This window comes from Nipponia nippon, unplaced genomic scaffold (assembly GCF_047370975.1).
Source record: "Nipponia nippon isolate SJK-2023a ecotype South Korea unplaced genomic scaffold, ASM4737097v1 scaffold_5, whole genome shotgun sequence".
Taxonomy (NCBI): Eukaryota; Metazoa; Chordata; class Aves; order Pelecaniformes; family Threskiornithidae; genus Nipponia; species Nipponia nippon.
Window position 1 is genome coordinate 14,733,141 of NW_028262369.1, and position 21,915 is coordinate 14,755,055.

General features: G+C 47.7%; 1 protein-coding gene across 8 annotated transcripts in view; it reads right to left on the reverse strand.

Moving 5' to 3' along the window:
• Positions 1 to 21,915, reverse strand: part of RNF216 (ring finger protein 216) — an 85,986-nt gene that overhangs the window by 5,611 nt on the left and 58,460 nt on the right. For all 8 annotated transcript variants that reach the window (XR_015699253.1, XR_015699254.1, XR_015699250.1 and 5 more), the window contains 3 exons: positions 11,907 to 12,004; positions 9,190 to 9,412; positions 660 to 729 (listed from right to left, as the gene is read on the reverse strand). Coding sequence is in view for 1 of the 8 variants with exons in the window: in XM_087734443.1 (XP_087590569.1) it covers positions 660 to 729; positions 9,190 to 9,412; positions 11,907 to 12,004 (391 nt within the window). In the remaining 7 variants the exon portion in view is untranslated. The remainder of the gene's footprint in view (positions 1 to 659; positions 730 to 9,189; positions 9,413 to 11,906; positions 12,005 to 21,915) is intronic.

The following is a 21,915-nucleotide window of genomic DNA, read 5'->3' on the forward strand; positions in this document are numbered from 1 at the left end:
GAGGGAGGAGAGAAAAGAACCAGTCATCCCACAAACGAAAACTCGCCAAGCTTGGTCCACGGTCTGACATTTGCAATTGGCATCTTCCATCCCCAGCATGTTCCTTAAGCATGCTCTCTACAGCATCACTGCTTGCCCCCTCCACGCTCCAGGCCCCATGGAGCACAGCACTAGCCTTCCATGTTGGCTCCTTTCATCCATACCACACCACAAAGGGGGAACACCTCCCTTTGCAGGGATGTGGAGCAGCCCCTTGCATGCCCCTGTACCCCCTACCACAGAGCACAGAGGTTATGCTGCCCTTCAGTTACTTTGCCAAGCAGAGAGGAGACAGGCCTGTGCATCCACGACACCCGGAGCCAAGTGAGAGCTGGACACAAGCCTTGTGCCTCCCCATGGTCCCAGCTAAAGCCTGCAGGCAACAGCACTTCAAAGCTAGACGGGTTCCCAGGAGCAACAGGGTGATGGCTTGCACTCCTCTCTGGAGCAAGATTTGGGTGATGCTTGGCGCAGCAGAGCAATGCACGGAGAAGCCTGCAAGCAGCCAGGCGGTTGGAAGAATCCAATGAAGATCCAGAGACTTGTCAGTAGCTGGGAACCCTATGCTCTCCTGTCACCCTCAGTCTGATCTCAAAGCACAGGTAAAGACTGTGACTTACCTCCATTTTTCTTCCTTTGCTCCTCTTCAGCCTCTTTCTGAATCTCCTGGATTATCTTCTCATCATCTTCCTAGAAATCACAGGAGTATCAAGAGTCAGTGGGCTAATTCCTGCTGCAGCAACCTTCTATTCTCTCAATGCTGCTTTTCTTTTCAGCACGTTTGCATGCGAATAAAAAGGTAAATTCAGCTGAATTGTCTTTATTTGGGGTTGACCCAGGTTTAGTCAAAAGCAACGCTGCAATGGGGGACTGCACGACAAGCAACTTGCACGGGGCCAAGCCTACTCTGCGGAGTATGACTAAGAGGCTTAGATCAGCTTTCCAGGGAGATCAGCGCTAAAATTCATTGACTTGATGGAAACCAGAGAACTGCAACCCAGCTCCGCCCATCTGAAGAGTTGCTGGAGAGCTGTTAATCTTTTAAATGGCAATAGTCTATTAAATATTTACATTATGCTAGCACTTCTAGAGTTTTTGGCCCAACAGCTGGAATTAACACAACTTAAATCCTGGCTCTAGTAGCTAAATGGTGCCGTGACAAGGCCATTTAGATCTTATCTGTAACTCTGAGAAGGGCATAAATCGCAATATGTTTCTTTAATGTCTATCTAGAGGTTATAGCAAGAATATTCAGACCCGCTGCTCAACAAGAACACAAGGGCAAGCCAGAAATTGAAAGCATCCTGCCTCTCATCGTCTTCAGTTTTCTCAACCCAAAGTAGCAGCAGTGAGACCAAACAACACAGTGGAGCCTCACGTGGCTGCAGGTATCGAGAGAGACAGCATTTATACCACCTTTTATTAGATCAAGGGAGCACGGTGGACAAAGTCCTGGAAGAACACTGTGCAACTCCTGAGCTAGGAGAGGTTTGCCTGGAGGGACGGTCACGGGCACCGACAGCCCATGGGGTCCAGGCAGCTCTCAGGCTTTACACAAGGCCGTGCCAGTGTTGGCATGAAACCAGAGAATCACCCCAATTCATGCTTGAGCATCAGCTGTCCACTTCCAAGAACGGCTGTGAAAAATGAGTTTTTTCACTGCACCGCAGCAAGCAACAGCTATCAGGGTAACAAAGATCACACTGAACAACTGAAGAGACAACTCCCTTTTAGTGCCAGGCAGCAGATGCTTCTGCTGGCCATATGTGCAGCGATGGCAAGAGAGGTCCTCCTGGTCTCCGCAGGGCTGCATCTGCTGCTGCTTCGTGTCCGCTGGGATGAAACACTACCTGGCACTTTCAGAAAACAAATGAGGATAGCTAAGCCTCCTGGACAGTGTTTGTACTCTTGATGTTAGTTATTAGGGAAGAAGGCCAAGAACAGGAGCTGTTGGATGACACACAACACCTGCAACAGGCAACAGCCACTCTGGGTCTACCTGCATACAAAGGAGCATTTGGTTTGCTTCTACAGTTCATCTGCAGCGCTAACGGTGGAGCAGGAGGGAAACCCCAAGCCCCACATACCCCACAATGTGCAAAACTCTGCTTTGTATTATTTGTCCTAATTCCAGTACTGCCAAAACCCATAAATTTCTTCCTGAACACTCTTAATGTGGAAAATATCCTCCATTTTGAAGAGTGCTCTGGGACTAAATTTGAAATATGCTTCATGTGTGCAGCTACGTTGAAATTATTTTAAGTCTAGCCAGCTTCTCAATTCCAGTCTCACAGTCCTGCACACGTCTAGCAGCAACGCCTGGGAAGCTTGCTAAGATGTCCCCTCCTCCCGCCACCAGATAAGGTTTCCCTGGGAGACTGAAGTTATCTTAATCTGCAGAAAGCCATCAAACTCAATACTTCCCTCCCTTTTATTATTCTGTGAGTCAATGGTTAAAATTAAGACTTTCCAGGACATGCTTTTTTGTTTTCCAAGCAGGCTGCTTCCATGGACTGGTAATTATAGCCCATCTATCTCCATAAAAACTGCTGAACAATGGCTCTTCTGAGCCTATACAGAACTTCTAATTACCCCCCAAGTACCAGATTGCCACGTTCCCTGGCTGGAAAACAACCTGGGCATGCTCTGCAACCGGCAACCAAACACCCTCCGCTCCTTTGCTGCCCAAGCAGTGTTCTCAAAGGGTGGCCCCAAAGCTTCAAGATTCCAATTTTCTTTTTTCCTTCCCAGAATTTTTTTTGCAATGCTGTTGGAATATGGAGATAGCCACCTCTCCCATCTTATTGCCACTTACTGGAAAAGATGCTCCTGAAGGGTTTTTTTTATAGTTATATGACAAGTAAGAAACATTTTAAGCTCAACTGAACAAGATCATCCTATCTCCTTCACTCACACAAAGGCATAAACCTCACCTTAAAGCCTAGAAACATGCAGAAGTCCCTTCTAATTAAAAAAAAGCTTTTACTTTAGTCTGAGTCTGTGATTAACCCTCTGAAACAGTGCCTTCCAGGGACACCACTGTCCTGCCACTACCACCCGTGATGCTGCAGCTCCTGCACACCTCGCTGTTGATACCGGTCAGTCCTGCAGAAGCCTGGGGAATTGAACACATCAACAAGGCAAATTTCCAAAATCCTCCTGCAGCGAGGGCTACTCGACCCCCTCAGTTTAAACTGCAGCTGACCTCCACACTAATGAGGGATCGACACAGCCATCTGCCCCTGGGCTGGCGAGCCAGCTGCACGCACACCCAAGGTGATGCTGGCTTCAATTACTGCAGCTCCCAGAGCGCCGGGAAATGCATAACAGCAATCTCCATCTGCCAGGTCTCCAAAATGACGTCTGCCTTGCAAGGACACATCACGTCAAATGCAACGGCCAGAGATGTCTATGCAACCCCATCCCCTCTTGGTCTTCAAGAGGACGCAAACCTTGCAGCCCACTCTGGATGCAAAAAAACCTGCCAAGAACAGATCCAGACCGGGATGACGAGTTCCTGACTAGTTCTGCGACTGCAAATCACAGCAGAGGCATAACAAACCACATCTCCAAGAAGAGAAGGTACCAGCTTTGTTGCTTCTCTGCTGATAACCTTCTAATGTGAGAATACACTTTAAAGAAGTATTTATACTTCCACATACCAAGCCTTACTGATACAAAAAAAATTGTAAGCTATTTCTGAAAATCTCGTATCCATTAATATAGAAAGAACAAAAATACGCTACACACAATATGCACCTTCCTACTTAAGACATTAAATTTGGCAAGTGATGAATACACAGCACAGTTCAATACCTGCTGTATTTAGGAAAGAGCCACGTCCCAGCTGGAACAAAAAATTGATGGTATGTGCACAGCAAGATAATTTTAGGATATTGGATATTCGTGAAGGAAAGCTGATGCCAGAAGTTCTGGCTATTACACATTGCACCAGCGCAGGTCAGAATTAAAAAACAAATCTCAGTCTGCAAATAGTCACCACGTACAACAGTGATTTTTGCAAAACACCACTAATTCTTTGAGAAGCAAAAGCTTTTTTTTGATTCCACAGCAATTGGAGAGAGATGACCGATTAATCTAGGAGTAAAGCATCCACACCAAAAATTAAGTTTTCATTAGCACACTTAGGGCTGGCTGTTGTGGTAAGAAAAACCATTTAATGTCACATGGGGTGGAGGCTGCAGTACAATTTCAAAAGCCTCTTGTGTCCATTTTCCTGAGTGGGTTCAAGTCCCTTAATAAGGATTAGATTATAATTTTAATAGCCTGTTCACAGGCTGTGTGGATTGAAGGGATTTATCTTGTCAAGTTAACAGTCATCTTCCTGTCAGCTGCCTTGCCAAAAAAAAAAAAAAAAAAAAGAGAGAGAAAAAATGAAAAAAGAAAAAAGCAACCCCCCCAAACCCTGGGGGGTTTCAGCACTGGCCAGTCCATATGTTTTTTGAACAAGGAACGTAACTTGGCTGTCCTCCTGAGAGAGAAAATGCAGGGCAATGCTACAGCGTGGCCCTTCCCCATGCTACGTTGCATCCCGGGAGAAGGGAGGTGGCCAAGAGAAAAATGCAAAGGATCTATGAGATGTATTCACCCTTCTTATCTGCAAACCCTGCAGAAAGCAAATGCAGTTATTAATAGCAGCTGCATTTTTAAGTGGCAAAACAGGACTGAGCTTTGCCCCAAACCTGACAGCAGGATGCTCTTTGCAGGAACCATCCCCAGTCCCGTAGCCAAAAAACCAAAATGTTCGTCCCTGGCCAGTCTGAGAGCCTGCCCTTGCGATTCCCCGCCTGCAAAAGGATCTCAGCACGGAGGAGGCTTTTCCTTTCAGCCCTCTCCCCCATTGAATCCAGGGAATGCAGCGAGCACGGAGCCAATCACAGCAGAAAGGATGGCTCAGGTCTGTGGATGGATTAACTAAAGAGCTGGGCTGGGTTGCTAAGTGAGGCACCTTCTCGTGGCAGGGAGGCCCGTTTCAACAATGCTGGTACAGAGAAGCCATGTCCAGCATCCACGCAGGGCCCGGCACGCACGCAGAAAGAGCTGCCGGAGAAACAAACAGTCCACCGGGAACAAGAAAATACAGCAGCAAAGGAGATAAGAGCTCCGAAAGTCACACAGAGACAACCTCCCCCCAAATAAAACCTCCTCTGCCCAGAACAGAAGTGCCATCCATGCAGCTTTTGAAAGCTCTGTTTTTATCTACTGCGCTTCTCATTATCTTTAATTATTACGTGTCACGGGAAGCGGCTGCCTGCCTCCTGAAAGAGGGAAAACAAGAGACCTGGTAACTATTTCTGGGCTGTGCAACCCCTCCTCTGTCTGTAGAAAGTGCCTGCACCACCATTGCCTCCCCCCTTCTGGCTTTTTACTGCTTTCTTCTTCCACGTATGTGTGGCCGCAGCCGTTACTAATAAACTTGAAATGATTTTTCACGATGGAGGCTTCCAAAGGACTAAGGGGTTTTGTTTCAAATCATTCCCAGATCAGCTGTGGAGAGCCTGAGCAAGAACAGGCATCGGCTGTCTCCGGCATGTTCCTCCATGCAGCAGGAAGCAGGGGATAAAAGCAGGCTGTGTTGTAACTGGAACAGGGCATCCGCAGTGCTGCAGGAAAAGGGGGGCCAGGACGGGGACGAAGCACATGCTGGCGTTTAAGAAATGCAGAGTTATTTTAGCAACAGGCATTCCATATCGATGGCTTTCTGTGAATACCACGGATTAACCGTATGCTTATGATTAGGGCATTTTATAGCATGATTAAAAAAACCCAAAACAAAACAAAACCCCCACCACCCTAAATTTAGGGGTGCTTCCCCCCCTCCAAATCCTAAAGGCAGTGCTGTGTACTTCATGCATTTCCTTAATGCATTTGAAGTTTTCCACAGTCTTCGCTCAACATCATCTTTTTATAACACTAGAAGGAGGGATAATTGCAAACACCTTATAATGATTAGTCTTCTGCTTTGAACTTTAATGATGGGCCTTTGGGAGTGTTTTAAGAGTTTACTGAAAACATCTTAAACTTTAAAGCCAAAAAAGCCGCTATGCAACATTATTGATAGTCCGAAGAGGAGTATTAAATTAAAAACAATACATCGGAGAGCAGAACCTGGTTTACCAAAACAGTCAGAATGCATTAGTCAAAATGCATCACGGGATTTGTACAAACCGGCTAAAATGCACGCATCAGCCTCAGGTTTGCTACAGATATTTAGGAATCAGGGAAAAAACAGCCCCCCGAGTCCCAGAGCCTGCTGTTTGCAGAGCCAATTCTCACTGCTCCGTCCCGAGCTTTGTCTCTGGCAATATTGCATCAGCCCCTCCTGCAGCCAGCAATGTCTCAGCCAGCCGAGACAAAGCTAGCACGGGCTGCAGAACAGGCACACGAGGACTTTTGGCCAAGCAGCTTACTGACAAGAGCTCCTGGCCCGTGTTCATATCCTACAGGGGTGCAGGGCACCGATTAGCTCTAGAAGAAATGCAGCGATTAAGCGATTACTGCCTGCTACCCTGGAAGCTGCTGACCGCAGCCTGATTGCAGCTTCTCTCTGAGCCAACAAATATTGCAGCGATACTTTTAAATTAGACTCAAGTCTGATTACAGCACAGGGACAAGATTTTAACTAACCTTTTATTATGGGAAATTTTGAAGCATCTGCTTTACTCAAGATCATTTGAGACAAAGATGAACAGATGCTGCAGTTCCTAGAGGACTGTCTTTAATTTGTTTTTAACCCAAGCTAATGAATAGGTTTACTTATACTTTCGCAAGAACAATTTCAGACTCGGAAAATGTTAAACATTTGGAAAAGAACAAAGGTTCCCTATTTTAAAGAAACCTGACTTTTGCTGTAAATAATGGGGAGTTAGACCCAAAACAAATCCTTCACAAAGGTATGACATCATCCAGGTCTGACAGAACGCTGAAGTCTACACCCATGAAATGCAAATGGACGAGACCATGGTACTGCAACCATGCCACTGGTCTGCTGCGAAGACCGTTCTAGTTGAGGCTGTACATGAACGCATCAGAAATCAGAACAAAAACATCCTGTCACCCTCTATAAGCCAAGCTTTGGTGCCACACGTGTGCCCTCCCCATTTTGCAGCAGAGCCTAATCCAGGGAGAGGAGCGCCAGCTCCTAAGCGATGGGCTGCTAATTCCACAGGTCACAAGATGACCTGGTCTTGTCTTCTCAGTACTTGCACACACGCAGAGCACGGCTGCAAACACACACAAGCCCACAACAGATACTCTCTTCCCATATGCGCAGTGCCAGCCATCTACTGACTTCGACAGAATAAAAGAAATTGAGCCAAAAGCAGAAACGGAGGAGTTGAGAAAGGCACAAGAAGATGCCAGTGCAGCAGCTGGCAGAGCCAGGATGGGGTAATCCCTTGGATGGACACCATCCCTGACAAAGAACAAGACACTACTGATACAATGGCCTTTTGCTCTTTCATATCCCTATGTCAAGATTCAAATTTGCTCCCCCTCTTCACACCTACCACGGTAACTCCTGTTTACATCCTATACAAGAGTGCAGATCACCCAGGTGGGACTGCGTCAGTGTCACTAAGCCCCTTACGAAGGGGGATAATGCACACAGGTACCCATCATTTCAGTCTTAGAAGCCAACAGCTGAGTTTCACGTTATTCTTTGCACCGCAAAGAGGACAGTCACCCAACTTCACCTCCCCAGCTCACCAGTGCTCCGTCATCCAAAAAAAAAAAAAAAAGGCAGGCAGTGCCAGCTCTTTGCTGATGGTGGGAAATTTTTCTTTGCCACAACATTGGTTAATTAGAGAGCTGGAAAGTGCCTGGTGACAGTGCCCTCTTTGTGCTGCTTATTTATTTATTTATTTTAAAGTACAGTACGAGCTTTTTGAGAGACCTCATGTTTTCTCTGGCTCTGAACAAATGCCATCACCCAGCACAATCAGCAGCCTGACGGGAACAAAGGACGCTAGCGCTGCCGAACCCTGCATCGCATCCTGGTGGAAATCGGGGAGGAGCGGGACAGGAATCCAGGGAGCACATAACCAGGTGTTGGAAACGCTACAGGGGTGCCTAGAAGGAAGTGTCTGTGTTCAGTTTAACACCTCACATTGATAGGATAACGCAGGGAATAAAGACAGGCAAGCAGAGGACTAGGAAGTTTACACCGGCTGGGACCCCGCTGGGAGATCCCCCAGAGCCTGCAGGTAGAAAGGGAGAGATTGAGAGTGGTTTTTCCTTTGCTCTGTGCAGGCACAGGATTGTGCACATCCCCTGCACAAAGAGGGGCTGGTAGCAGCCTCTAGCAAGCTGCAAGAGCCTGAGACAAAGAAGTGTTGGGATAAACAAAGCTCAGACAAGCCCTGGGAAGGGAGATCCACATTCACATTGCTCTACTGCTTTGCTGAAATCAGGGAATTCAACTCCTGATCCTACCTATACTCCTTCTGGATTTCTGGTATCGAAGACTTCTATTTACAGAGATGCTGCACTAAGTTTTCCCATGCTTGTCACAGCTACAAGCTGTATTAAGTTACTACAGCTTCCCTTACAGCTCAGTCCATGCTTCAGTTCTCCCTCTGCAGCTGTTGATAACAGCCGTGAGAACGGATCCAACTGTAACTTTGGACCATTGGCTTGCAGGCAGTTTTCTCTCTCTGCAAAGGGACTCGCAGAGCGAGCAGATGACCCGGGCACCAAAAAGACGTGACTCCCCTTGCCCCCAGACGCAAAGCCGTACCAAATTGCAACTCAGCTGCAAAACTAGGAACGAGTCCCAGTAATCCCAACGCTGGCTATCGTGCCTGGTGCCAGCACACGCTCCCCACCAGCTCCTTCCACAAGCCCCGCTCCCCAGAACAACGCTCAGAGCACTTCCAACCAAAGCTCTCCTCTAACAGGAGCTGTTTTTCCCTAAAGCAACACCAGTTCCTTCCAAGTTGCGGTCAGATGTGACTCTGTGCTGATGTAGGCTTCCACTGTGTTTTTTAGCTGCCTTGGGAAAGGAAAAAAGTTGTGCTGTCTAAAAACAGCCGTTTTCCTCTGGTGGAAGGCATGTATTTCAACACACTGGCATGGAACAGTAATTGAAATCAGGGTGCGAATCATTCACAGAAGTCCTTCGTTACTTACTGTGGGATCTGTCCAGAGAGAGCACTTTGCACAGTCCTGGCAGGGAGCCCCGGGCGACCGGGGGTGTTGGCAGAAGTGGTCGTACCCGTTAATGGCAGCCCGGCAGAGGTAGCACATCTGAGCACCGCAACGGCAGGACATGCGGTTGCAACCCTCCGATTTAATTAGGCCAGTCCCACACTTGTGGCATTTTCTAATTCGGGCGGCTGTCATTTTCTCTTCTCTGCAACGCAAGAGGAGGGAGAAGAATTAGAGAAGGGGTGTTTGCAGTCACCAGCCTGCAGGAAAATCACTGTTACGCTATCCCAGCAATGCTTTAGCCCCCCTTTCCCCAGCGCACCTCTCCCCCTCCTCTTTCCTCCTGCGCCATCCCCACGGTCCACCGCTGTTCCAAGGAGGTCTGGGCTCAGCTCCACTTGGAGCCAACCCATGACAACTCAAGAACAAATTAAGTGAAAGAAAGTCAATCACTGGCTGCATGCTGCAGACCCAATCCTGGTTTCCATGCGAGCCAAAACGCCACAGCGCCAGGCTCTGGCTTGGGAGGAATTTAAGCCCTAAGTCGAAGGGCCAAAGGGCATGTGGATGCTTGACTTGGCTGTGGAGAAATACAGCCCGGGAGATAAAGTTCAGGAAAAGAAAACCCTTGGCTGTCATCTGCTAGCTAGTTTTATGTTTGCCTGTTGCTCCGGCTACAAAGTTGCCACAACCATATATTTTTTTTTTTATTTAACCCTGGCTGCTACGCTCCAGATTTATTTGGTTTTTGTTAAATTTAAATCAGTAACTGAAAAATAATCACAGCTTTCCCCACAGAGACTGGGCTTTCCCCCTTCTCTTCAGATTCCCAACATACATTTTCCAGAGGTTATTGCTTTAGGTTCAAGAGACGGGTTTTACTCTAATGGAGCACAAATGGAAATCCAGTACAAAGCACAGTCCCTGTCCCCAAGAGACATCCTGGCAGCGACACACGCTCCAGTGCAAAGGCTCAGGTCGCAGCAATACTATTTTGGCACAGAAATGGAGAAAATCCTCGGTCATTTAATTAGAAGACTTAAGAATATAAGTTGTCATCCTAAGGGCCAATTTTCTGACCGCTGGAGATCACGTTACAATTTAATTCACAACCTAGAAGTGAAATCTGATGACAGAAGAGTAAAGAGACTGTGTTTTCATTGAGGGAAGCACAGCTCTCTGGCTGTGCTGACCTGACAGTGGGGAATGATCTTCCTTAGCCAGGAATCTCCACCCAACTACTTTAGCGGACCTGCAAAGTCAACATATGTTTGGGGGATGACAGGGAGGAGGATCACAGCAGCAAACCTGGCTACAGCACAGCCCCACAAACTGCTCCGTCAGCACAACCGGAGGAGCAGGGAATGGCGAGGCGGGAACTTCAGCTGCCTTGCAGCTACCCAAAGCTCCCACGCAGTTATACCTGGCGTGACCTGCACCCAGGCGTTTGGAGAGATGCTAAGAATGGAGACCAAAAAAAACCAACTTGAGACTGACTTTCCTCTGAGCTGCAGCTGCTCTTCCCTCCGCTACTCAACAGGATGCTGCTGATGCAGATTTTTTTTTTTTGGAAACTTTGAGCAAGGCAGGAAGTTTGGCCTGAGCTCCAGCTGTGCTTCCCTTTCCTTATGCAGGGCTTCAAAAGGAAGTTTTTATTGTATCAGGCAGTAAGACTCATCTATCCACAGAAATGTTCCTGCTAAAGGTTTTGAAACTGATTTTTTTCCTTATTAGGGACATGACAACTCATTCTTCCTCCCTCTCACCCCTCTTTCCTACAGGGAAAGGAGTGGCAGAGAAAGAAGTCATAGCAAATCCGTAAAGATTTTGTTCTGAATTAGGGACTGCGGGATGAGCAAGGAACAGTCATTCGGCCTCCCTGTGGTGGAGCTTTCCAGCCTCTACTCATGCCAGACAGACTCTAAATCAGAGGGGAACAGATTAGGCAATGTGGGCAAGTCCCATTTGACTGCACCAGACATGCAGCTCTATGGATGAACCTTCCCTTATTTCCTAAAGGCAGAGGATTTTGTCATTTTCTGTAGCAACAAGAGAGATCAAACTTAAAAGATTTTAGGGAAACACTCAGGATTTACACCTGCGTATTTCAAAATATGACCCCATTCGATAACAATTCCTACAAACCAGTTAGAAACAGACAAGCTTCTGTAAGAAAACGCATCCCCTCCCATGAAGCCAGAAAGCAGCAGCTGAGCAAACCACTTTGTCTCCACTTTAGATTTTCAAAGGGTAATAATGACTTACTGTGACTAAATACACTTCTTTGCCTCTGTGCAACACCCCCCTTCTCCCCCCCCCCCCCGCCCCAAGCAACACTAATGGGGGTTTCTCACCTCTGAGAAGGACGAGGTGTCAGCCTGCCAGACACTGGGCTAGCCAGAGGAACAGGCTGGTCTGGTGACAACTCTCCCACGTTCTCAAATTACCAGCTGGATCCCCTGCCAAGTATCTTTCACAGAAACAAATCCCACCCTGGGTACCTTCCGACCCCTCAGCTTTGACGTCCCTAGGACCTCCCTGATGGAGGGTAGTGACACCCAGCAGAACTTTAGGGCCTCTGCTAGTCACGAGAACAGGGGGGTTTCTCACCCCCTCCACACCACAGCATATTGCCTAGTGTATTGCTATTATGAGTTCATCCACCCCTCCATTTTTGCCTGCTTGTGGAGTTTACTTACATGGACGTCCTGTATTTGATGTCATCCTTCTCAGCCAGCTGCTCGCAGGTGAGGTTCATGTGCTCCTTCCACAGCCCCTGGCACTTCCGACATGTTTCCTGAGGAGGATAACAAGTATTAAAGAAAGAGAAGACCCAGCACACCACTAACAGCATTAGGAGTTGGAAAAATTCCCATCTCTTCCCCCACCACGCTACAGGTTCTCAGTTGAGGATGGGGCTTGCAGTATGGTATAGAGGTCTGCAGGTCTGCCCTCTACCAAGAATGAGGCTATCAACAACAGGAGCCAAGGGGTTTCCAAGGTACGAGAACCCAGGTACGAAATGTGCCTGTAAATCCTAGTTCACTTAAAACTCATGGAACAGCTACCAGGTTCGCTGGTTACTTTCCCGAGGAGGCTGCAGAGATGAAAACATGGTGCTAAAGGACATCAAGTTCATCTGTTTCCTGACCAAAATCCTTCACCTTCATACAAAGGGCTTCTAGTTCAGCAGGCGATGGAAACCTTGCAGCTGCACAAAAACTCTGCTTCACCATGCATACAAGCAAACCCATATCATGCTTTGTAAAACCTCACAAAATAAAGTTAAAGCAGTTTATGTGAGTAAACAGATTAAAAAGGCAGGATGTGGATAAATGTCCATAAAACAGAGGCGGAATATGAACAAATATGTATGAATTTAACCAGAATATCTGAACTAAACTTAGAGCAAGTGACTGAACTCTCCTGTTCTTGTAAACTCTTTAGCAAAGAGGCTCTAATCCAGGACTGGTAAAGCTGTGTGGAGCAGGAGAGCTGCAGAGGCACTATTGGCAAGGGAACTTGGACTAACACTGGGGATAGAGTTGATTTTTTCGGTTGGCTGGCCAAAGAAAACATAATTTTGTTTTGGGTCAAACAAGAGATTTTCCTTTAATTTGAGGAAGATTAAAAAACATCCAAATCAAACTTGGAAAAAGTACACGGTTCACAATCCAACTGTTTCATCTTCAGGATGGCTGGGGCTCAGGCTTTTAAATCCAACTTTCTCCCCCTGGCAGGAAAACCCATATGGCTGTGAAGCATCCTCTTCCACTCCACACCAAAGAAGGTCCCAAAGGAGCTTTGCCCAGCTCTGGTTGCATTACTAGCAAAAGATGACGACTGCAGAGACACATCTTTTTTGACTGCATTACCTTAATTTTATTTTAATGAAGAAATTGGACATTTATATGAGATATGATAGAAGCAACTGCTTAAAGACATACATAGGCAGCAACACGCTTTTGATCGCAAATCAGACAAACAGGATAAAGACCAAAGCTTCCAAGGAAGCCACCCCTAGGAGGGGGTGCAAAACGTTGACTTGTTTGTATTTGTGCTCGCTGGGAGATGCGTAACAGCTTGTGCTTTCATCTGGAGAATTAAAGGCTCCTCGTCCTGGCTGGTAAGCCGGACATGTTTGCAGACTGCAGGGTAAGGGCTGCAGTAAGAGGAGAGCCAAGCGTGTGACTGTGTCCCAAAAGCTCAGCAGAGGATTTTGTGATCACTCACCTTGCAAATGCACCCTTTGGCAGGCAGGCACTAGTTTTAAGGGGTAGTAAATGCCTCTGTTCTATTGATCCTCATGAATCATTCATCATACACTGCGTTTTCCTGCTAAAGCTGTTAAAACAGGCACCATTTTGTGTGCCTTTGCTGGCAGGCCAGGTCTGGCTGTTATTGCCATGGGAGGATCAGACTTGGAGCTGTTCACGTACCTCAATGAGGACCCACCTTCCCCTTTTATTCTCGACACCCGGCCGCTTGCCACTCCAAGATTAAAAGTGCTGTAGGTTTTCTTTTTTTTTTTTTTTACATACATCAAGGGTTAAAAAACAGTCTTTGGAGCCCTGCCACACAGAACCACTTTCGCATGCCAGCAACAAAGATTTAACAGCTTTTTGCCAGAAGGGTTGGCACACTTTCCAGCCAGGAGCCTACTATTCCCAATTACTTAACTCCAGGAGCCTCCTTCGCTGCCGAATTAGAAACGATGCCCTTCTGAAGCAGATGATGCCGCTTATACTTTCATACCAAGTCATTCCCTTTGCCTTTTGTTACTGCCACCATCCTTGCTTTGCACGCTGCAGCTATTTAAAAACAATGCTCTCCCTTGAGCTGAGGCTGCTGCTATTTGCCAAACAGTTGTCTCCTACAGCTGGGAAAAGGGATTCCTGTGCAAGCGAGGAGAAAGGGAAGGGGCACGGCAATGCAGATTCCCAAATGCACGGGGACGGCATGAGATAGGAGGTATCCGGTTCTCCGCGTTACTGTGACCGCCGCACAGCGAGTGCCATCGCAGCTGTGCACATTTCTGGGATCCCTCCCAAGACGTGTTAGCCACGGGGAGCTGCAAACCCACGGGCAGCTCTGCCTGCCTGTTCCAATGCACCCCGTGAAGGAGATGTCCCCATGGCTTCCTAACTCCGAGTGTCACCTGGTGCTGCTTCTGACCATGCCGCGTCCTCTCCAAAAGAGATGCAGGGGAAAAATGGACAATACACGTGCCACGAGCAGAACTCGAGGCGGCTTCCCCCCTTGTTCTACCCAAGACAACGGCACATCGTTGGCAGTTACAGGAACCCGTGCTGGACCCCTTTGCACAAAAGCAGGGAGAAAGCCCATGGTTCAGACAAAGGCAACTGCTCCAGCGCCATAACTGAGGTCACAGCTCTCGCCTGAGAAAAGTGACTTTTAAAAATTCTTACTCCGATTCGAATCCAACTCACTTGGCTGCTGAGGGTTTTGCACATCTCATGGGATGACAATTCTGATCTCTACAATTTCCACAGGGAGTTTTTCTATTTTACAAACAGCTTTTTGTTTGATAAAGAAACATACTCTCCCATTACCATATTAATTAACCTAAACACATAGTAGGATGGCTGATTTTTTTGCAACCAGTCTAGATTATTTCTATTGTAAGAGCAGCATTGGCACAAAGACTGGCTACTGCAATATAAGGCAGCACCTAAACCTACACAAAGAGGGAACGAGTCCTTCCCAGCCCCGAAATCTTCTACTCCAAACCTAATGGCCAAGAAGCAAGTCAGTCCACCAAAACCAAGACCCTGCCCAACTTCTCCTTCAGCACCTTGTCCACTGGCAAACCCTGGCCTACCAGCGTAGGGGTACCTGATGTGGGAAAGCACATTTTGTTTTAGTTTTAACAGCTTTTCAGTTAAATTCATCGTTTCTGGACGGTGTGAACTCCATGTGTTTCTCCTCTTTTCCCCAGCCCACTTCTCCTGGCAAGCAGGTACAGCTAACACAGCTCACACTTTCGGTGTGAGGGGTGGCGTGTTTGCAGAAGCCTTGGCATCAGCAAACGGCTCCAAACCAGGCACGGATGCAGATTAAGTATCTGCTGTCTGTTACATCTGCCCGAGCTTGGCAGGCAGCCTGGGACAGTCCATTATTGCGCCGGGCTGGGACGGCAGAGCGGAGGATGTGATGGAGAGGGTGTTTAATCGCACACTGTAATCTCCTCACTGTACATCTGTTGGAGGTAGCGGCTCCATTTCCTCTCGCTGGCCGCCAGGAAGCAGCCGGGATTAACACAAACATGTTTGGGTTCAGGAGGATCCTTTGTTCCCAGGGTCAGCAGTGCGGATACGCAGCTTTCTGTGCTCAGGGCCAGCCTGGCTAAGGATGGCCAGTTTGCTTTTGGCACGGACATTGCAATCCTTAAACGTCCTTGTTAATTGTCCCAACACCTCATGAAGGTGGAAGGGAGTGTTTTATGGGAACCTACCACCTTCGTCAGCACTTCTACTGGTACTTGCAATGGCTACTACAGTTTTAAAACACAGCCTAAACTTTTTTTTTCACTCTGCCGTCTACTAAAAATAACTCCCCAAGGTCCAGCCCACATATCAGTGGGGGGAAAAACCCAAATAATCAACTTCTCCCTGCCAGTCTTCATGTCCTTTTGGCTACAGTTGGGCTGTTGTATGCCCTGCTAGCAATGCAGAGGCACCAGCTTTCCTGGTTTCAACCCAAACAAATGCCACATGGACAAAAACATCAGATGATACACACAGATCGCTGACCGACTGCCCACGGCATTCCTGCGTGCCCGCTTCTTCTGTTGGAGTTTACGCAAAGCCTTTTACTGATTGAGCAAAATGCAAAGGGAGGAGGGGAAGCTCAACTTAAACAACAGCAGGCAATGGACTGGGCTGTCATCACCGCCCTCCAGCTCTCAGTGGTGGCTCTGAGCTGAGTCCAGCACTTGCCTTAGCTCTCCATATGCTGGTTAATTAAATCCTTCTGCCGCTGCACCCTGCGACTCCCTGCGTCCCCCAGGAAGGGCGAGTTGCACACTCCAGTGGTCTCCACTGATTGCACACACGGGGACATTTGCTGCTGTGCTCCCTGCTAGGAGTGAGAGGGAGGTAAAACATGCTGTGTATCCCTTCGATGCTCGGTGGGACAGAGCCCGTGATTGATTCCCTGCTTCTTCCTGCTTTTAGACACACAATAGTGCAGGCTAACCTCAAACAGGCCAAGTTTTACCCAAAAGCAGATGTGAATGCAATAGTCTTAGAATAGCACCTCAGGGCCAGTCCATACTGCGCTGGTTTAATTAAAGGGCTGCAATTCCCAACCAGACGAGTTAATGGGAAAACAAAGAACCACACAGTCTTCTTCCCCACAAAGTCTCCACTGTCCATAAAGCTGCACTGACCCTAACTAAAAATGGATGCAGAAGTAGCTAAATGAATGCAACCTTTAAGCACGGATAAGCTCTCATGAGCAAACTCCTTCAGGACTGTTCCTGGGATTTCCTATACGTTAAGCTGGGATAAAGAGGCTATAATCCAGCCCAAGACAATCCATTTTGGTGACAGACCCGTCATTAGAGATGTACAAACACCCAGCGCAGGGATGCAGGACCCCAACTCCGCAGGTACCCGACTGCCCAGGACAGAGAGCGCTGCTTCCAGCACGAAGTGCTGTGGCAGCTCTCCGGTTCCGGAGCCACCGGCATTGCTGCGTGCAACAGGCGAGATGGGCAGCAGGTACCAACTCCAAACACTCAAAATCCATGCAGCGTGGAGAAACGAACGGCATGCCTCGGATGGGCGAGGGGACAAGGAGCAAGGGGCTGGAAGGGCATCGGTGCTGGGTGGGTTTGCTGGTCCCCGCGGGGAGCGGTGCTGGGTCCCCAGCAAGGCTGTTCCCCGGGCAGCGCTGCCGCTCAGCGGCCACCGGCCACAGCGCAGCTCCGGGCCCTGGGACGGAAAGGGGGAGACGAGCAGCTAAGAGAAACCCAGGAAAAGCTGGAGTCTCCTCTCCTCGGCACAGCCATGATTTATTCTGGGAGGGGAGAGGTTGCGGGAAGAAATAAAGCAAAGGCACAAGCCTGGGACTAGGCTGTAAGAACGTGCCAGGGTGTAAACAGAGAGACCTACGAGTGATGGAGAGTTAAAAGCTGCATAAGGAAAATAGGCATTTATATCCAACACCCACCAGGGGGGTTGGTTAAAGCTTTATGGCCATATGTTAGACCCCATTACCAAAAACGATGATCCCAACCACTGCCTTCTGTTTTGCATGTTTTTGTTAAATTAAGCATATTGCACTCCCTCCCCATCTTTAAGACACTGGAGATACGCAATGCCCTTTTGCTTCCAGAAACGCACCGGCAGGCCGGTTCCCATGGAGGCTTGGGTCATCTGCGTTAGAATCTGAGAACCAGAAACACGTGGTAACTCCCACCCCATGTTTGCCTAAGTCAGTAGGACTATCTCATATCCGTAATTCAGAAGTTCCTGAAACATAGATGCCAAAAGCAAGCTTTTTACCTCCCCAGAACTTGACTTTAAAAGGGCAGATCAACTGCTGTTTTGGGTGCAGTGGTTAGAGACCTACAGAGCAAAAATATCTGCAGCTTCACGCAAGAAGTGCTGCTCAGCATCAGTATCACCCTACAGCTGGTCAGAGGTGGAAACTGTGCTAGCACGAGAAATTGCTTGCTGATCTCATGCTCGCTTACTGTACTGTAATCGGAGCAAGAGAAACAGCTCTTTTGCTGAAAAGGATCACGTTTTACTTTGAACTTGTACAAAACTAAAGAATTTCATTATTTGGGATGTTTTGAAAGAAGCAGTTTTGTTTCAAAGCTACTTCCTCTCAAGCTCCAGAGATGCAAGGAACATATCAAAAGTTGCAGGTGGCAGGTCAGCTGCGTAAATGAGCACTGGAGTATTTGCATCACACATTCATCTCGCCAGGATCCCTTCTCCTAAACTGAGAAACAAGTGTTTCACATAAGGATAAGCGTGTCCCCCCTGCAAAATAACATTTTTCAGGAGCTAGTCCCCTGCCCTGAGCAGACTGCTGTCACACACAGCGTGTCTCCCGCTCAGCCCACGGGAAGTTTGGACAGGGCCAACATGGATTGGCTTTGTGACCTACCCAGAGGTGGTCACCCACCAACCTGAGTCAGCCTGTAGTGCAGGTAGAGGAAATCACCGCTTGGTCGCTTTTTATAAAGGCAGGTTAAATATGGTCTGCGACCTCACACCAAAGATATTGCCTAAATCAGTATACCTGAGGTCATGTTGCTCCTTCGCAGGACAGAAAGTTCAGACAAATTCAGTACATGCTACTGGAAACACATCTGTAGTTGTTAACGACAGTTTTTAGATCTGTTGGACTGATTGCAGAAAATAGCTATATGCCTTCCTAGCCAATGTAAATAAGTAAATACTAGCAGCCTAGTTCAAAGCACTCAGCAGCTGACCCTCTTGCCTCTCCCCCAATGCAGATTGCCTTACCCCATTCAGCAGAGAAGATCTAAGAGGTTATCCACTTAATCCTACGCACAACCTCACACAGAAAGGGATGCTGCTTCCAATAGCTGGAACTCTTAACTGATGAAATCTAGCAGGGCTAAACAACACCGGCAGCAACTGTGGAACTGGTGGAAACAATAGAGACCTTAGGAGAGGAACAGATTTAGATTTCAAGACAAGCAATCTAATTTTTAAAGGATAACTCTGGAAGGTTACTCAAGGGGTTGCACCCAACAACATCAAAAAGGTTAAGGCGTAACAAAACCAAGGTATCTTATTTGCAGAGGTACCTGCTAACGATGCATTGTAAGACTGAGAGGAGGAACAAATACTGAAGTTAATTTTGAAACTTCCCTCTTACACCACCACAGGATAAACAAATACCGCCCCTGTCACCCCACCCCAGACACAAATCCCTACCCAGGGCTTTCGGTGGCAGGAACTGGAGAAAGCCTCCTCCAGACCTGTCCTGTTTTTCTCGTGGTTCTCTCTCCCCCTACCGTCTCCCAGATTTTATTGTATTATGAAAGGATCACACGAGGAACTCGGTGCAGATGTCCTCTCCTCCATCAACAGTTGCGTGGAGATCCAGGTTTATGTAACACACCTACAACCACTTTTAATGAGCCTCTGCAATATGGCAATTTTGATGATAATTTAGCAGCATTAACACACTTCATTTCCAATTTAGAACCTTTTTAACTGCACACTCTACCTACAGCAGAAGTTAACACTCCAGGTCATTATAAAACCAGCAAGGGATGAGAAAAGGTGAACTGTCTGAGCAGAGAAGCTATGCTGGTAAATAGCTTTAGTCTAGGTACAAATACACCCTCAGAAACTGGGCAAGTACAGCTCGCTTTGCCAGGGAAATTAAACTCAAATGAGGGGAAACTCCAAACTAAGGTGCTGCTAGCTTTATACTGGCCATAGTAAAACAAAAATAAATCAAAAACCGTTGCGGAACTAGCAAGGATAAAGAAAAATGAAAGCAAAGTGATTCCTGTCCTCCTTGAAATCTCAGAACTTCAGATGATTTATTGTTTTAATGCCTACGTGGTCCAGAGCTACCTCTTACCTGCTGCTCCTGACAAGAGCCCTGCGCAGGCAGTAAGAGGACAGCTTTGCAGCCCCTGAGCCGAGCCACACAGCCAGCCCTGTAACGGTAGTATTTATAGCTATAGCATTTACGGCAGATAAACTGAAAATGGCCCTCTGAACTGCTAACCTCCATCTTCCAAATTCACCAATGTGACAGCGAGTCATCTGCAGCTCATTTGCTATGCTAAAATAAGCTAGTGGTAAAACCAAAGCCGATGGCCTGGACCAGCAGCCCGCTGAAGCATCCTGGCAGGAAAGAGCGCTGTGTGAGATTTAAAAAGCCAAAACCACCGAGAAGTGCAGCCCGATGGAAGAGTTTACACCCGAAGCTCCAGTGCAGACAAGCACTGAATTTCTTCCCACACAACAAAAGCTATTCAGATGCCTGTTCAAAATAATAATAATAAAAAAAGATACCAAGCAAGTGAGTAGGCACCAAAATAAAGCAGAGTAAAGTACTGAAAACTAATCAGGGAAATACATGTGCCAGCAGCTCACTGATTCCTCTTTCAGAGCCCCCAGCTGACGTTTCCATTCCCTCCTGTATCTAAAACACCCATGAGCCCAGACTAATACCAGCTGGGCCTGGGTTTCTCTTTGGTGCAGAGGTGGCAAAGAAGCCTCAAAACTGCAATTTGGGGGGGGCGTTTCAAGCCCAGCTAAGGCTGTTTGGCCCCACAGCTTCAGTAGATGCAACGTGCCTCCCCAGGGCTGCAGGGAGCAGAGGGACACTGGGAAGGAGATGCAGTGAGAAAAGTGATGTACAAAACCATCAGACAGAGGCTGCAGCAATCAAAAGCATCTCTTACCCCAAGCACAGCTTGCAATGGGGGAAGACACCAGCTTCAGCCCTTGCCAGGTGTACGCTGTCACATCCCCGCAGGTCACTGCACCAGCACTGTGTGAATGAATAGGGGTATTTTGCAGGCAGGACCATACCAGCCTTGAGGTTTTGAAATAACAGGAATGCCCAGCGCATATATATACGCAGGGACACAGCGACCCGAGGCCATCGCGCGAAGTACCTGCTTACCCCCAGACCCGTCTAACCTTGACCGAAGCCCATCAGCTGCCCTAACTCCTGAGAGAGGACGGGCAGGTTAATAACAGCGGTGCTACAACATCCTGCCAAACAAGGGTAACTCAGGACACGTTCGTCCTCTAATTAGACGACGAGTTTAATCTGTAATTTAGTTTTCATTTAAATCATATAATCCCTTTAAATTCTTTGAAAAATCTGGGGCTTGGAAGCACTTTGGAATAAGAGGAGGACCACCTTGGATCTGCAGACATTGAAGCTAAACTGAGTCAGCAGTTCCAAGGGGAGCCTCTCCACCTGCACCAGCTCTGAAACAAAAGCTGGTCATCCAGCACGACAGGCTCGCTTCTGCACAATCATGCGAGACCAGGCACGAGGCAAAGAAAGCGAGTCAGAAAACAACCCCTTGAGCCCCGAAATGTTTGTGAGGTCCCAGCACGGCACAGAAGACAGCCCATCGCAACAGAAGCGAGACGGGAAGAGCGCGCTGCAACCCTCAGCGTTGTGAAATCCCAAGGCAAGCAGTTCCCTTTCTGTTACACTTACAAACTGATCAGAAAGACTGGTTCCCCTCTTCTCCCCCTGCTTCAGTAGGGCACACAAGAAGTTTAATTAAGCACACTGTTCAACTATTTGCATGGCATGACTTGTCTATAAACCAGAGATGTTCCAAGCCTGTTTTCTGTAAAAGCCAAAAAAAACCCCAAAAACAAGCCTCCCAAAAAAGCACAAGCCACCTCATCTCCAGGGATCTGTTTGAGACCCAGCGCTCACTCCCAAGTAGCAACAGTCATTTCTGCCACGACCCAACTACAACGGCAAGTATTTCATGTTGTATTGCTGACATCAGTTTCGTTTTGAGGGTAGAATCCTGGCTGGTTCAGGAGAAGGAAAGCCATCCTACCACCCTGGGCCACCGAGGAATGCTGCTCCTGTTGCAAGACGGGGGTCCACTGGTCACCTTTACTGCACACAGACCATCTCCCTCCTTCTACACCCATACAGTAAGAAAAAATTAAAAAGAACTGTAAGTAGGGAGTGCTT